Source organism: Dasypus novemcinctus, chromosome 17 (assembly GCF_030445035.2).
Source record: "Dasypus novemcinctus isolate mDasNov1 chromosome 17, mDasNov1.1.hap2, whole genome shotgun sequence".
In the NCBI taxonomy this organism is placed as follows: domain Eukaryota; kingdom Metazoa; phylum Chordata; class Mammalia; order Cingulata; family Dasypodidae; genus Dasypus; species Dasypus novemcinctus.
The window spans coordinates 31,919,002-31,936,888 of record NC_080689.1 but is presented as its reverse complement, the minus strand read 5'-3'; the positions used below and the strand labels follow the sequence as shown (position 1 = coordinate 31,936,888).

The window sequence follows — 17,887 nt, the reverse complement described above, 5'->3', positions numbered from 1 at the left end:
TAGGTTCCCAGGGAAAGTATTCATAAACATTCATGTGCATATGTAATATCTGATATATTTATTTTCTAAAAAGAAGCACTGAAAAAAATGTAATGCTTCTACTAAACAACTGTTAAATTAAAATATAAAAACTTACTGCTCTGTTTAACTTCATTAAATTGTTCCTTTTATGGGGGGAAAAAAAACCTAATCATGAATGTGTTTCACAGATGTATACAGCCTGGGAGGAATTAGAAGTTATCTATTCCAACTTCCCCATCTACTGCACCAATTTCTTCTAAAACACCTGCCAAAAATAGCTGTAGAGCTTCTGCTTGAACAAACTCAATGCTTGGGAACTTATCTCCCAAAGCAACTCATTCCATTTTTAGATAACGATAGTATTAGAAAATTCTTTCTTATTTTGAGCTAAATTCACTCTATTGATTCCTCATTCTTGACTCTAGAAGAGGAAAGAAATTTAATCCTTTTTCCATGGGACAGTCCTTCAAATATTTAGGGACATTATCACATTCTAGATGATAGAATATCATTTTATACTGGTCTTCATATATCATAATGTTAAGTCCCCTACCATTCCAGAGGTTCTCCTCTGAACCTGATCCTATTTAGCAACATCCTTCAGTTTTTGTTGTTGTTTCTTTTAAACTTTTTACTTTGAAATAATTTCAAACTTACTGGATAGTTGCAAAAATAATAGAAACCCCATACATTGAACTCCAACATACCACCCCCCCCCAGATAGTCAGATCCATCATTTTTAATACTTTGCCACCTACGCCGTATCATTTTTATCTAGCTAGCTAGCCTGCTTGCTAGCTATCTAGTTATCATTTACCTTTTTTTCTGAACATCTGAGAACAGGTTGCACATACTATAATCTTGAATACATAATATTTCCATATGCATTTCCCATGACAGGAATATTCATTATGTTTAAGTTCAGTTACTAGTTCAAGAAATTTAACAATAAAAATCTCATATCTATATTCTTAATTTTTTTATGTCCCAATATCATTTTGAGCCTTTTCTCCTCCACTCTTACATCCCAGTCAGTATCATATATTGCATTTTACTGTCATTATCTCTCTTTTTTTTAAAATTTATTATCTCTCCCCCCCCCCCATTGTCTGCTCTGAGTCCATTTGCTGTGTGTTCTTCTGTGTCCACTTGCCTTCTTGGCAGCACCGGGAATGTGTCTCTTTTTGTTGCATCATCTTGCTGCATCTTCTTTTTCTTAATTGCAGAAACATAATCTTCCCATCAGTGACTGAAGCTTTTGTGGATCCCAGAAAAGATCATGTTCTTGAAGCTAATCCATTCCTGTGGGTGTGGGACCCTTTGATTGAATTAGATTCATTCTGGGAGTAGGGGGTGCTTTAATTGGGTTACTTCAGTGAGGCATGACCCAGAGTGGGTCTTGGCCCTTGGAGTCCTTTATAAACAAAGGAGAGAAAAAGCTGCAGGCACAGAAACACACACAGACACACAGAGAAAAAGCTGAAGAGATGTAGGGAAGAAACCCAGGAGAAAGGAAGCCAAAGATAAAGCAGACAGAAGCTGAAGCAACAAGACTGGGAAGGGGAGCAGACGCCTCCATATGCCTTGCCAGGTGGAAGGAGTCTAAGATCACCAGCGGCCAACCTCTGGTGAGACAGCATCTCACCAAAAGATGATGCCTTGGGAAACGGACTTGGCCCAGTGGTTAGGGCATCCGTCTACCACATGGGAGGTCCGTGGTTCAAACCCCGGGCCTCCTTGACCCATGTGGAGCTGGCCCATGCGCAGTGCTGATGCGCGCAAGGAGTGCTGCCCCAACGCAGGGGTGTCCCCCGCGTAGGGGAGTCCCATGCGCAAGGAGTGCACCCGTAAAGGAGAGCCGCCCAGCGCGAAAGAAAGTGCAGCCTGCCCAGGAATGGCACCGCCCACACTTCCTGTGCCGCTGACAACAACAGAAGCGGACACAGAGAACAGACAATTGGGGAGGGGGGGGAATTAAATAAATAAATCTTCTGCCCTGGATGGTGCTTCAGAGGCAATCACCGGACATTGTAAATCCTCACAGGGCCCACTGGATGAAATGGAGGAGAGTATGGGCCATGATGTGGACCATTGACTATGTGGTGCAGAGGTGCCCAAAGATGTACTTACCAAATCCAATGGATGTGTCATGATGATGGGAATGAGTGTTGCTGGGGGGGGGGGGAGAGGTGGGGTGGGAGGGTGGGGTTGAATGGGACCTCACATATATATTTTTAATGTAATATTACAAAGTCAATAAAAATAAATAAATAAATAAATCTTTTAAAAAAAAAAAGATGATGCCTTGATTTGGAGATTGTCACAGCCTCAGATCTGGAGGCTTTTAACTAACAAGTCCCGTTATAAAAGCCAACCCATTTCTGGTATCTTACTCCCAGCAGCTTTCAGCCAACTAAAACACCATCCCAACCTCTTCCAAGAATACCATTCAATGGCATAAATTACATTCACAGTGTTGCAGCTCTCACCACCATCTATTACTGGAACTTTCCCATCTCCCCAAATTTCTCCACGCAATACGTTAACTCCTTATTGGCCCCTCCCCCACCCCAGTAACCTGTACTCTTCTTTCTGTCTTTATGAGTTTGTATATTCTGTTATTTTGCGTTTACCATGAGGCTTAAATTTAACACCCTAAATCTATAATAATCTCGTTTGCTTTGATAACTTCCATAACATACATAAAATTATGCTCCTATACTTTTCGTCCTTCCACCGTTAGGTAGTTCTCATCACAAATTATATATTTATACATTATGAGTCCAAAACTGTAGACTTATCATTATATTCTATGCATTTGCCTTTGAGATCATGTAAGTAGAAGGTAGAGTTAAAAACCAAAAGTACTATAGTACTGGTATTTATATTTACCCTTGTCATTATCTTTACCTGAGATCTTTATTTCTTCATACAGTTCTGTCAATGTCTAGTATCCTTTCCTTTCAACCTGCAGAACTTCCTTTAGCATTTCTTGTAGAGCTAGTCTAATGGTTACAAACTCCCTCCTCTTTTGTTCATCTGGGAATGTCTTAATCCCTCCCTCATTTTTTTTTTCAAAGATTTATTTATTTATTTAATTTCCCCCCCTCCCCTGGTTGTCTGTTCTTGGTGTCTATTTGCTGCGTCTTGTTTCTTTGTCCGCTTCTGTTGGCGTCGGCACGGGAAGTGTGGGCGGCGCCATTCCTGGGCAGGCTGCTCTTTCTTTTCACGCTGGGCGGCTCTCCTCACGGGCGCACTCCTTGCGCGTGGGGCTCCCCTACGCGGGGGGACACCCTTGCGTGGCACGGCACTCCTTGCGCGCATCAGCACTGCGCATGGCCAGCTCCACACGGGTCAAGGAGGCCCGGGGTTTGAACCGCGGACCTCCCATATGGTAGACGGACGCCCTAACCACTGGGCCAAAGTCCGTTTCCCGCCTCCCTCATTTTTGAAATAGAGTTTTGCCAAATATAGAATTCTTGATTGGCAATTTCTTGCTTTGGCAGTTTGATATTATTTATGAATTCCAAAAACAGATATTGATTATGTTTGTAAACTCGTCTGTTTCTCTGGGCACGATACCCTTTGATTGAATTAATCAAAGCTTTATGTTTACTTGACTAAATCAAGATTAGGGCTTTGATTCAACCACATCATCAGGGCGATTCAGTTTGAGATCCCCCCCCCCCCACTGTGGGCTATATAAATGAACACTCAATCAAGGAGACACAGAGAAATATAAAGAAAAAGACATGGCAGAGGAGAGAACTTGATTTTGACTCTGGAGCCCTGGGGAGAGAGTAGCCAATTGCCTGATAGTTTATAGCTGACCTTGTGAAGAGAGTAGAGCAGCTGAGAAGCCCTGAGAGATGAGCCTTATGCCAGCCTACACCTCAGATTGGAAGAATCTGGACCCATGGAACCTTAACAGGGAAGATGAAGGCTGAACCCTCACAGATGTTGCCCACCATCTTGCATCAACACATGGCAGCAGAATTTGGTAAGAAAGTAACCTTGAGTTGGACTCTTTAGGGTCTTGTAACTGTAAGCTTTTACTCCAAATAAATAACCTTTATAAAAGTCAACAGATTTCCAGTACTTTGCATCAGTACCCCTTTGGCTGACTAATATAAGCACTTCTTTTTTTTTTTTGAGGTACTGGGGATTGAACCTGGGACCTCCCATGGGGGAAGCAGGCGCACAACCACTTGAGCCACATCCACTCTCAGCTTTCAGCACTTTAAATACCCATTCCCACTGCCTTCTTGTTTCCATGGTTTCCGATGAGAAATTGGCACTTAGTTGTATTGAAGCTCCCTTGTATGTGACATGTTGCTTCTTTAAGCCTTTCAGAATTCTCTATTTTTGGCACTGGATCATTTGATTATAATATGGTACTGTGTGGATCTACTGGGGTTAACCTGTCTGGCAGTTCATATTATTTTATGAATCCCAAAAAGAGAAAGCTTATGTTTGTAAACTAATCTATTTCTCTGTGTGTGATACCCTTTGATTGCCAAATTCAGTTGAGGGGCCATTGATTAGATAACTTGTCTTTAGGGCCTTCGATTGGACTACATCAGTGAAGCATGACTCAGATTGTCTCTGTTCCTTGCCGGGTCTGAAATAAACAGACATCCAAACAGACAAAGGAAAAAGAGAGATAGCACATTTGATTCTGCAATTTGAGACAGGATCACTTAAGCAAAAAGCCCCAAAAAAGTTGGACCCACAGAGCAGCTCAAGAAGAGGCCAGCCCTGCTATATGCCTAATAGCTTACTGCTGAGCCTGGGAAGAGAGAAGAGCAGCCAAGCCTGATACAGAAGCCTGGAAAGAGACAAGCTCTATGCCTATTTGCTCACAGCTGAGCTCCAACAGACAGCAGATTCTGGAAAGGAAGGCAGAGACCTTCGCAGAGATTGGCAGCCATCTTGCTTTACCATGTGGCATCAATGCCAGGATCAACTAACTGTAGCTGACTTTAGTGAGAAAGCACTCCTATGGTGCCTTAAGTTGGGCTTTTCACAGTCTTGAAACTGTGAGCTTTTACCCAAATAAATACCATTTATAAAAACCAACACATTTCTGGCACTTTGCATCAGCAGCTCTTTGGCAAAGTAAAACAACCTGTTTGGAGTTTGCTGAGCATCTTGGATGTGTATCCCCATGTCTTTTGTTAAATCCGAGTGGTCCTTTCTGACCATGTTTCTTGTCTTGGGCATCAATGTATGGCCCATAGAATTCCCCCATTTACATGGTTCTGAGTGCCCCCTCTTCCCTAGGAAACCATTTCCTCAGGGTCCCAGGCATAGCACTGTATGGCCTACAGTCAGCAGTCACTTACCCCAGGCATCCACTTGACTGTGAGCTGCCTTCTACATGCAGGGCAAGTTTTGGGACAGCAAGTCTCTCAGGCCACCACCAGACAGATTGGAACAGAGATACATGCTCCTAGTATGTGCATGAGGATTACTCAGGATCTGGGACCAGACTTGTACTGGGAATGCACAGCAGCTGGTGAGGGGTAGTGGATGGGCCAATCCTGCACCAGGAAGATCCTGCAAAATTTTTTTTTTTTTTCCTGGGGCTGGAGATTGAACCTGGACCTTGTGTGGGGGAAGCCAGGGCTCAACCACTGAGCCACATCTGCTCCCCTTGTTGGTTTCCTCACTTGTTTGCTTGTTGTTTTGTCTTTGTTTATAGGAGTCAGTGGGAACCGAATCTGGGACCTCCCATGTGGGAAGCAGGAGCTTAACCACTTGAGCCATCTCTGCTCCCCTCCCAAGCTTTTTAAATTAATTAATTAGTTAATTACTTGAGGTACCAGGGACTGGGGATTGAACCCAGGACCACTTACGGGAACCAGCACTCAACCACTGAGCAACGTTGGTTCCTGAGTTGGTTTTACATTTTGTTCATTTTGCTTGTTTGTTTTTGTTTTTTAGGAGGCACCAGAAACCAAACCCTGGACCTCCATGGGAAACAGGCGCTCAACTGCTTGAGCCACAACCACTCACATATCCCCCAACAGTTTTTAAGTAGCCTTTTGAGTCAGCCCTTGCCCTGAAACTGTAGTCCTTTAACTGAATTCTTTAAAAAAATATATTTATTTATTTCTCTCCCCTTCCCCCCCACCCTGGTTGTCTGTTCTCTGTGTCAATTTGCTGCGTCTTTTTCTTTGTCCGCTTCTGTTGTCAGCGGCATGGGAATCTGTGTTTCTTCCTGTTGCATCATCTTGTTGTGTCAACTCTCAGTGTGGGCGGTGCCATTCCTGGGCAGGCTGCACTTTCTTTTGCGCTGGGCGGCTCTCCTTACAGGGCGCACTCCTTGCGCGTGGGGGTCCCCTACCCAGGGGACAACCCTGTGTGGCAGGGCACTCCTTGCGCACATCAGCACTGTGCGTGGACCAGCTCCACACGGGTCAAGGAGGCCCGGGGTTTGAACCATGGCCCTTCCATGTGGTAGAAGGACGCCCTAACCACTGGGCCAAGTCTGCTTCCCTAACTGAATTTTTTGAGATTTGAGAAAGATATTTCTGCCAGTTCTTGCTGATTGTTCAGAGATTCTCTGGGGGAATGAAGCCTGAAGCATCTTACTCAGGCCATCCGGATTGGTACAGGGCTCTCAGATTCTGTTTCTGTTTTTATTAAATTCATTAGATAGCTCATAATATTGAATCAATATTCTCAACTGAGCTATACAAAGCCAAATATAATGTTGAAAAGGTGCTGAATATCTTGGAATCTTGCAAGCAATACACAACTCTTTGCCTTGAACAGGGTGAAGGGGGTGAGAACAGCCTGAAAGATGGGGCTTTGATAACTTGGTTACACTCTTCTTGGTTCGAGACGCTAGAAAGGCTTTATGGTTCCCTTGGTCCAGAAGTGCCCCACTGCCCCAACCCTTGTCCCCAAGAGCATATTGAAAGCTGAGATAAAGCCCTTCCCAAATTCCTTCCGCAGTCCCTGTTCTTCCAAGGTCTTCTGGACCATGGGTAATTCCAGGCCTGCTGTGGCATGGATTGACCTGACTTTATTAAACTTATACCCACAAGACCAGAAGGGGCCATCAAGTATGATCTGTTCCTAAATAAAGATATGGATTTCCTTCAATTGTCAATGTTTACAGAGCACAGCTAACTATAACCAGAACAAAATGTTTTGCCTTATCTAATGGCAGGAATGAGGGACTGCAAGACCCACAGTCTTTACCGATGTACCTTTTTTTGTTGTTGTTAGGAGGTAACAGGGGATTGAACTTGGGACCTCATACATGGAAAGCAGGAGTTCAGCCAAAGAGCTACACCTGTTCCCCTGATGCACCTTTGATCAATCATTCACGTCAAATTTCCCTATCTTCTCAAAACAGTAAAGAAGAATCATGTTCCCAATTACTCTGGCAACAACTTAATATGTAAGCAGATACAGTTAAAACATAATAGATGATGATTTTTAAGATAATACATAATGAAATATATTTGGAGTATTCTGAAAAGTATAAAAATTTTAAATATATTTATAACTTTTAGCAATAATATTCTAGACATGAAGAGTGGGGATAGACCATGTTGTCTCCAAGTTCATTTGAATGCTCTGATTTGAGAAGACGGAGAGACCATTAAACAATTATTCAAATGGAAAGAAAGCATTTTAAAAAAATAAAAATGTTTTTATGTTATTGCATTAAAACATGTCCAGCAAAATTCTGTCCTGCTGTGGAAGACAATGATAATAGTAATTAGGAAGACAAATGATCATAGTAATTATAGTAACCAGCATTTATTGAGCAAAATTTTGTTCCAGGCCCTGTGCGATGCATCTCCTATGGACCTGCAACTTTAATCCTCACAATAATCCTAGGAAGAAGGGACTATTTTTATCCATTTTTACCCTTGAGTAGACTGAGTCTTAAATGAGATTAGTGACTTGCCCGAGATCACATATCTAGTAAGTGGCTGCCCTGAGATCTGAACCAAGGCAGCAAGACTGGAAAGGTCATGCTTTTAACCACTAAAACCAGCAACATTTTTTTTAAAAGGAAAGTATATATGTATTTTTAAGGCCTTTTCCCTGTCTCTTTTTTTTAAGGAAATACAGATTCTAATTCTAAAGGAAATCTATAAATAAATAAGTAAATAGATAAGTAAAGAAATAAGTAAAAAACCGATGTACCTCTTTAAGAGTAATCAGAACTGTTGGATACAAGCAATTTAGAACTTTAGTTCCAAAGAAAAGGTAAGCCATTGAGCAGAGTGTATTCATAAATACATTACCAAACACTCAGGAAGATGGTCTTTGTGCAAGGACATCCTTTGGGAAAGGATGATGGCAATGAATATTAGTAAAAACAGTAGCATTCCTATCTGTGCAGCAAGTTGCCACATCTTCCAAATTTGGTGCGATCCATGCAAGCCAAAAGGATAGGAAATGTACAAACCATTAATGATGCTCCATAGTAATGTGCGACAAATCGAAGTGTCTTGCATATTATCTTTCTCTTCTCAGAGTCAAAATCCTGAAGAATTATGTTATTAAAAAGAAAAAAAAATCAAATGAGAGAACTAAATATCTGTAGCAAGAAGATGCAAATGATTAAATGTAGAAATAGATTAGCTCTAATTTTTCTTGAAACACACCCTAAGGAGTAGGAGTCCATTACCTCAGTATTTGTTTCTATAGCAGGTAAACAATAGCAGCAGACTTCCAGAGCTACAGCAATCTGATCATTCTTTGTTTAAACACTTAGTTTAATAGAATTTAGATAAAAGCGCACCTTTTATGGTATGGAATGCCCTAAGGATTTTCTGACAAAGATAAGAGGAAACTAATTTTCTACTTTCTATAATTTAAAAGTTGGGAAGTAAGTCCTATCCCTCAGTGACTGGGTTAAAGATTCATTTTCTAAGCCATCTGCCTTATCTCCATTCTAACCATTGCTTTTATTTTTCCTTATATATTTTTTTCTTTCCAAAAATCTTTAAGATGTTTGACTCCTCAGCCTATCCCTTCTAGTGTCATTTTTCTTATTTCATTATTACTTTTATTTCTTCCTCATAGCACAGGCATGCATGCACAACAAACTCAACTGGAAGTGGAAAAGCTAAGGGCTTACCTGAAAAATATCGTATTTACTTCCAATTATAACCAGAGGTATTGGAAATGGGTCAATTAATTCACGATCCTGTTAACAAACACATTTCATGGAATTTAATATAACTAATTGTTGCTATGTGTTTAGCAATTTCTATTTACTTTCAAAAATACATTACTTTCAGTCTCTTCACAGATGTTGCTTTAGTTTGTATCACTTCCTAAACTGTATTTCTAAAGTATAAAATGAGAAATAGCAATTCTCAAAAATACAGAATTCATCCTATTCCTTGTTCTGCTTTTTTATTTTCTTATACAACTTGTCATCTTCCTATTTTGTATTAACTGTTCATTGCCATAACATTTCTACTGCAGAGCTGTGAACCATGAGACTGTTTTGGTCCTATCTTACCTATGTAAATCACATTTTTACAAACTCTAGGCAATATCAAATGCTGCTTTTTGTTTTCTAGAAGATGACAATCATGATTGTTTCTAAAGGACTTGTGGTAACATGACTGCAACTTTATAACTTAATTAGTTGTCAGATGATCAAAAGACACTGAATAAACTAGAGTGATGGAGAAGGTTGTTATAACTACTCCTTGCTTAAAATTTGTAGCTTCATCTAGTCTTGCCAATTGACTTTTGTACAGATTTTTTATCTGCCTTTTAAAGAAATTATAAAATCAATATCAAGTACAGTGGGTGTCTAACAGTAAGACATAAGAAATCTTTTTCTTTGTTTTGCTCTTACTGAGGTTTTATTAAGTTGCTATAATTTTCCAGGGAACAGATTCATCTACATCAAATGAATTTTAAGTCATGCATAAAAAATTTAATGACATTGTTTACGATGCTATCTCTTACTGTGTATGAGGCTTAAAATTCCAGGAATAATACCAACAGAACTCACAGGATGGTCCTTTTGCATATTACTCCACATCTTCTGTCTCATTTCAGAAGCTGCTTTAGAGTTTGTCTTTCCCAGTTTCATTATTACTTTATCTACATGACTTTTTGTGACTTGCAACAGATTTTCCATGGTGGGCCAAAGGTCATTAGGTTTTGAAAGATCCAAAACAAGAACAATAGAAAATGTCCTAAAGATACAAAAACATCTTTCATAAAAGTCTCTAAATAATTACCACTCTGAAATGCTAGCATACTAAAATTTATCTTAGAATAACAAAATTATAGTTTAAGAAAAAACATAATTTTATTCTAAAACCAAAAGAAAAAAAAAATGAAAAAACAAAGTTACAGCCTACTTATTCCAATGTTTTTTTCTGGAGATATGTGAGTGTTACAACCAACAGAGCATTCAAGTTCTTGTCTGAATGAACTAATCAAAACCCAGTTCAAATAGAGAATCTGGTAGGAATGGAGTCCAATGATGTCATGTTTAGATCCAATTTTACAGTGTTCTTCAAAGTAGGGAAGTGAAAACATTCATAATAACAGCAACGATACAATAACCATGTGAAGAAGGACACTACTTTACTGATGGACCATGTTAGGGTCCACCTACTTTATTTAATTTTGACAACAACCCTTTCTGGAAGATGTTATTATATCCACGATATGGATTAGAAATCTGAGGCACAGATTTGTATAAAAAGTAAATTGTAGAGCTAGTATTTAGAGTTAAAGCCACCTCTTCCTACTCTATGGGGATGTTCTCTGAAAGCACACACTCGACCACCAGCTATACCACCACCACCACCACGTGCATGGGGACTCAAGTTCATGCACAGCAACAGAAATCTAAGAGTATGTTAGATTCAATATTCCTGGAATAATTAAGCATGGAGATGGGGCCCAAATCATGGACCACTCACGACCTTCTTGATCAAAGGGCAAATATTCTGCTGGTAGATTTAGCAAGAAATTATATTATATGTTCTTTAGTTATTTTGCTTGGTTCAAGCCAAACAGCTATCTTGTGCAACCCAAGCAAAAGAGTAACTAAATTCTACACTGTTGGTCTAAATTCAGAGAGCAGGCAGCGGACTTGGTCCAGTGGTTAGGGTGTCCGTCTACCACATGGGAGGTCCAAGGTTCAAACCCCAGGCCTCCTTGACCCGTGTGGAGCTAACCCATGAGCAATGCTGACGCGCACAAGGAGTGCCTTGCCACGCAGGGGTGTCCCCCGCATAGGGGAGCCCCACGCGCAAGGAGTGCGCCCTGTAAGAAGAGTCGCCCAGTGCGAAAGAAAGTGCAGCCTGCCCAGGAATGGTGCCGCACACACAGAGAGCTGACACAGCAAGATGATGGAACAAAAAGAAACACAGATGACAACAGAAGCGGACAAAGAAGACACAGCAAATAGACACAGAGAACAGACAACCGGGGTGGGGGGAGAGGGGAAGGGGAGAGAAATAAAGAGAACAGTCTTTTCATCACTAATTATCAAGACTGTCTATAAATTATAATGCTATTAAATTATCTAGCCAGTCATAGCTGTGTCATTTTAATAAGCTCAAAAAGTTTTGCTTATTTGTAAAAATAATATGACGTATACATTATAATAGTGAAGAAATTAATTTTATTTTCAGGATTTAAGTATGGTTAATGTTTGGGGGGAAAAAAGATGAATAGGGTTTAGTTTTTCAAATAAAGTAATCTTCAATAAATAGAGCAATGGCCATGCCTAATAGCAACAGGAAATCAATTCACATCTCTGGAGATGTTAAAAATACCCTCTGCCTTGACCTGCCGTCTTGCCCCCTTTGTCCCTCCTACTTGATTTGAGATTCTCACTATTACAGTCACTGCTCTGGATGAAAAGCCACTGCTAAAACACACCTGCAATACCCCAATGAGGTGACGATGACTTTTCCCCTGGGCCCTCCAATACTATATCAGCATTCAACATCAATTTAAACACCTTGTAAGGTAATGAATGGATTTTTAAAAAAAGTTCTTTGCAAAAAGAGAAGGGGAAAAACGTATGGCAGGAGTAAGCCATGAGTAGCTCACCTGAATAAGGGTGACAAGGAAGAAAGAGGAGTGGGAGGGGACTAGGCCAGAACTGCCAACTGGGATATGTAGAGGGAAAGGAGGCCTGAAACAGGTACCCCAGAGCCAGGTAGAGCCAAGGTAAATTTTGCCTTTTTTTTTTTTTTTTTTTTCAGACAAGGGACAAGCTTTCTTTATCCAAATTTTGGCTAGAATTGTTCTTATTAGTTGGCATCCATTTGAGAATTAAATAGTAGCACACAATACATGTGCACAAAGAGCATTTCACACTATTTCCTCAAAATTTTTTAAGTTGGAGGAACATTAGGCATCAGTTTCATAGCAATAAAAAAATAACATTGTTTTCAAAAAAGAAATGGATTACTCAAAAATTCTTCCTAAGATTACACTTTTTGTTTACAGTACATTGGAAATACTTGTCTTTTGAAGGAGTTACTTTTTACCTTCATAGCAAGTAACAGCTATATAAACTCTTCAAAGAGGGCATCAGACCACAGAAAGTGCTCTATTACAAATGACCCAAAATCTGTGGAAATGTTCAATACATCTATAATTTTTCTATAAATAGTTATTTTAAAGATAAACAGTGTCTAATAGCATTTGGCAATATTATTTTTTTAAATTGGTGAACTTTGTCCATCACCAGGAAATGATGTGTCAAGCTAATTCCAGTCAAAAAAAACAAAACAAAACAAAAAAATGCTTTGAGATTAGCAACAGCATCGAGGGTGAAATGTTTTCCATGAATTCTTTAACCACTCAGCATACTCCTCTGGACCCAGGCCAAAGCTCTCTGTCCCTGCGTGCTTCATGATCCTGACCTCCCCTCTCTCCTAAGACAGGCTCCAGCTGCCCTGAGGTCCCAGGGAAAGGAAGACCAAGACTTCACAAAGTGAGTGTTACAGGCCCAGACTCTCTAGGGTCTAGAGAAGGGGGAGTGAGGTAGTGTCAGGGCCAGAAGAGGAATCAGCTCACAACCCAGGTAAGAGCCCGACCCTGCCTCTTCACCCTTCAGCCTCTGGCCCAGCTAACCGGCAGCTCCCGTTCCTTCAGCAAATCCTGCCCTCACCTTTTCTTCTCCCATGCTACCATGAACTACCCTAATCCACAGGTGGCTTCTCTTACTTAGTCTCCTTTAAAGGGAGCCACATGAAAAACTACATAGCTATAAAATTCCATGTTTCTGAAAAATAATGCCATAGGAAAATGGTGGTTATAAGTGAAAAAGTAAGATCTAAATGTGTATTAAAAGAGCACACCAATTCTGTACAAAGTATATTTACAAACACCAAGAAGACGGGACGTGTTAAGAGTGGTTATTTTTTATGTGATTTATGAGTGTTCTTCCTTTCTTTGTATCTTTCAGTATTTTTCCAACTTTTCTATATAAGCATATATTACTTTAGTAATAAGTAAAAGACAGTAATTTATATTTCCTTAAAAGAAAAAATATCACTAGATGAATAAAACCAACATTACCTGTATCCAGCTAGTTATGGAAAAACAATGATCTTGTGAACAATAATTCAATACTTTAAGGCTCTTGACGGCCTAACTTAACAAATAACTCCCAAGTCCTTTGTATTTAGTCCATGTAGCACAGTTTGTATTAAACTCTGACAAGAATTAGATACTTCAGATTTAAACATTTCTGTTTTCCTTGGCTAAGATGGGTTCCCAGGAACATTATGAGAAATGTCACAATTTTCCACATCTGAATTGGCCAACATGTGGGAGTCATTGTCAGGAAAACACCACTACAGGGTTTTGAGGTTTTTCCCTAGGTCCTAATTCTTTAAGGTCAGCAAAGAGACTTTCCCCCTCCCCCAACACATTATCATCCTCTGGATGAAGTTTCAATAATATCAACTAGCATTAAATTCAAAGGTAGGTTTATAATACTCAGCTGAAGAAAAAACTCAGCTGAATTAGCTCACACACACTGAGATGGGTATTGGAAAGAATTAAGTTCTTCGATTTTTTTCCCACCAAATGAATTCATTGCCTGAGTGTTATTTGACATGTTTTTTCTGTTTGAGACTTGCACAACATGTCACTAGTTGGAATGCCAGCTGTCTCACTCACTTCAGCACAGGCCAGAACTTTGGTCCTTTTAAAACCACTTTTCACTTTTACTGTTTAGACATATCTAAAGGAATTGGGTCAAACCACCAGCAACATAAAACTGTTCCCCAAAAGTCTGATTCACAAGAGCCTACTCATATTCACCCTGTGGATAGCACTGTGTCCAGGAGAGCTGCCTCACTTACCGTAAAGTGTCATTGGTGATTGGTATGCTGATTAAGTCCAATAAAGAGGTTCCTCCACCCAGTTCCCAAAAGTGAGCAATATCTTTGGGCTGAAAAACATTTCTTTCGTATTAGAAAAAAACTTGATTTTTAAAATGTTAAATACGTCTAATACTTCAGTAGCACCAGCCAGTAATGACTATTAATATAAGTATCAAAGTCAAAACTTTCTCCTTTCACATTCCACCCCACAAAAAGCTCCTAAGCATCTATTTCACAGAACAACAATGAAACATTAAGAGTATATTGTCTAACTGTATACATAAATGTCCTAATTTCAGTAATGTCTTAACAGAAGAAATAAACAGTACCCAAATTCTTAAATATCACATGTAACATACACTTACTCAAATTTTAAATAAAATTAAACAGTTGAACACATTTAGTATTACCTTTATGAAAATATTTATAATTCTAGATAGAAATAAAATAATTGAATAGGAAAACATCCTGAGCGAGGGAGGTAGAAGCTCACAAAATAAATGAGACATACAGGTGAGGCCCCAATGTGAGGAAATGGGACATAAAGATGGCAGTCCTGGCTGTAGACCTGAGCAAAGTATAAGCAGATGACCCATTCCTGCCCCCCATGTGGAATCTGACAGGCTCTGCTGGCAATAACAAGTGGCAAGTGGGAGAAGAAGAAGAGACTAAACAACTGCTTCCCTTTCCATAATGGCCTTAAATGATAGAGGGTTTTGAAAGGTCCAGGTAGCCAAGTAGCTGGGAATAAAATCCCCTGTTCCATGAGGAACTTCCTAGACTGCTAGTCAGTAGAGTCTTCGCTTCCAGCCCTGAGGAGAAGCCTTCAGACCACTTAAGTTGCATGAGGAGCTTCCACATAGAACTATTAGGGAACATTTAACCTGAGGAAGACAACCCTTCCAGAATGGATATGGGAAAGCTAGACTTCAAAATACAAAGTTTAGAGGGAAAAATAGGTGAAAAAGAATCACATGGACTTTTATGAAACTATTTCCATGATCCTAGAAGACAGATGGTTATTAAGGCACATTTAAGTATATATACAATATACAAATATTGTATTTTTGACAAATTCTTCTTATAATCACCAAAATTATTTTGCTGTTGATAATTGAATCACTAATGTTTGTTCAGGAAAAATAATTTTTCATTAGAAAATTTCCCTTGATTCACAATTTGATGAAGGGGAAGGTTTTAGAGCTCTTCTAAAAAGTTAAGCTTATGAAAGCAGTCTCAAAGTTCCTGATGAAAAGGATATTTCCATATATGGGCCAATTACTCATGTCATAATTCATTTGAGTCATAAAAATGAAGTTCTCCTGAATCTCAATATAGTCTGCCTTTTTGTTTCTTTTTAATTTCACAGTTTTAAGAAACAATTTTCATTGGTAAATCCAGAAAGCAGCCAGAGGCTAAATTTTACCTCCTATACAGTATCTAATCATCAAAATTTGGATGAGATCAATCCATAAAGATCTGCCTTGTTTATGAGAGAAGGGAGACTCTGTTCTAGCCTGTTCTTCCATAGACTTAAGTTTACTTAAGAGGGTGTCAGTGATGGCGGATACATGGGAGGAGGTTCACCTGGGCATACATATAAGGCATATAAATGTGTTCAAATATTCATGAGGCATTGTCACAGTGCGTGGAGATTCACACAGTAACCAAAAGAATATTGAATTCCCATCCTGGGGAGCTCTGCCACATTCTCTAATGGAACAGCAAGAATCCTCCAAGTACAGAGGCAATGGCTAGTAAAGGAGGATGGACCATTGATGGGCCTTGATATTGATGACTGTGCTTATGATCCTTTACTCTTGAAATTGATACTTACTTAGCCTAGTATTATAGGGTACCTAAGAGTTACTTCCTGAGAGCATCCTTGTTGCTCAAATGTGACCTCTAAGCCAAACTCAGCATATAAATTCAGTAACTTCCCCTCAGTGTGGGACATGACTCCCAGGGATGAGCCTCCCTGGCACCAAGGGAATACTACCAAGCACCAACTAGCAATGTAACTGGAAAAACACCTTGACCAAAAGGGGGAAAAAGTAAAGACAAATGAGCGTATATGGCTACAAGACTTCAAAGTGAGTTGGGAAGTCATTCCAGAGGTTATGCTTATGCACATCTCAGAAGGGCACCATTGACTGCCAAATTAGATGCTACTCCAAATAGTGGGGTTCCTGAGGGCTCTGAAGACACCAGGCACTATGGTCAGAGCAGATACCTCATGAGTTTTGTGCCTTGGCAGTAGGCCCTATTTTGGGGTTTGTGCTCCCCAGCGTGACAGAATTGGACTCAGTTGTCGTTTCCTTACACATGGCTCTTCTGTCCCTTCTTTGTGAACCTATAGTTAGTACTAGAGTTGAAAGGTATATGTCCAAGAGATTTAGATCTTTGGGCTCTCTATGTGCCAGCTGTGCCCTGAGTCTCAACTGAGTTGCAACACCTACTTTCCAGTTCATTGGACTCACCCAGACAACTAACAAGGAGGTGATGATGGACAACCACTATACCAAGGAATCGAGAGAATCTACAACTGTAAGCAAGAAAGTCCCATCCATCAGTCATCTGGTGCTGAAGGCCCCTCTCAATTAGAGGTAGAGTGGGCATCACCATCCCAGAATCCTCAGGATTGGGGAATGAACTATGGACTAAAGTAGACTTACTGGTATTCTATTATACTACAGACTTAGTGTGATTCTAGCAATTGAGGAAATTATATCTTTGATGTGGAGGCAGAGGCCACTGGAGGTTCTGAGGTCAGGCAGAGGGAAAACAGGTGTAATACGGGGGCATTTTCGGGGCTTGGGAATTGTCCTGAATGACACTGCAATGACAGATACAGGCCATTATATATCTTGCCATAACCTACAGAATTGTGTGGGAGAGAGTGTAAACTATAGTGTAGTCCATACTTAGTGGCCAGCCAAAATATGTTCATCAATTTCAGTGAATGTATCGCACTAATGAAGGATGTTGTCAATGTGGGTAAATGTGGGCAGTGTGGGGAATGGGGAATGGGGCATATACGAACCCCCTATATTTTTTATGTAACATTTATGTGATCTAAATATCTTTTTTTTAAAAAGTTTACTTAAGAAATGACCTTTTTTCATGTGAGAACTCCAAAAGACACTCTATTTGGGAATTTCTTTCCCTAATAAACACTACAAACTCTTCCTTTACTCTGAATAGTGTCTAAACTACCTATGAAAAGACACTAAACAAATGAAAATAGGATTTTAACCAACTAGGGCTTATGTTCTCAAACAGTACCATCAACTTCAAGATGTATTTATAAAATTGCTGCTAATTTTGACTTTGAGCACTGTATTTTCATTAATATTCCACGGCTCAAAGCTGTATTTTTAGCAGATTTTTTGGGAAACAAAAGGTAACTCACAGTATTATTATCATTTGAAGGGAAAGAAAGTCTCCTTGATACAATTAATATAAATGTGCCAATAAATGCACAATTTTAAAGTTGCAAAGGA

General features: G+C 39.7%; 1 protein-coding gene across 1 annotated transcript in view; it reads right to left on the bottom strand.

Annotated features, from left to right (window-relative positions):
• Nucleotides 1-17,887, bottom strand: part of DYNC2LI1 (dynein cytoplasmic 2 light intermediate chain 1) — a 53,576-nt gene that overhangs the window by 11,625 nt on the left and 24,064 nt on the right. The window contains exons 5-8 of the mRNA XM_004447301.2: nt 14,364-14,452; nt 10,028-10,214; nt 9,134-9,202; nt 8,459-8,536 (exon numbers count right to left, since the gene is read on the bottom strand). Of these exons, the coding sequence (XP_004447358.2) occupies nt 8,459-8,536; nt 9,134-9,202; nt 10,028-10,214; nt 14,364-14,452 (423 nt within the window). The remainder of the gene's footprint in view (nt 1-8,458; nt 8,537-9,133; nt 9,203-10,027; nt 10,215-14,363; nt 14,453-17,887) is intronic.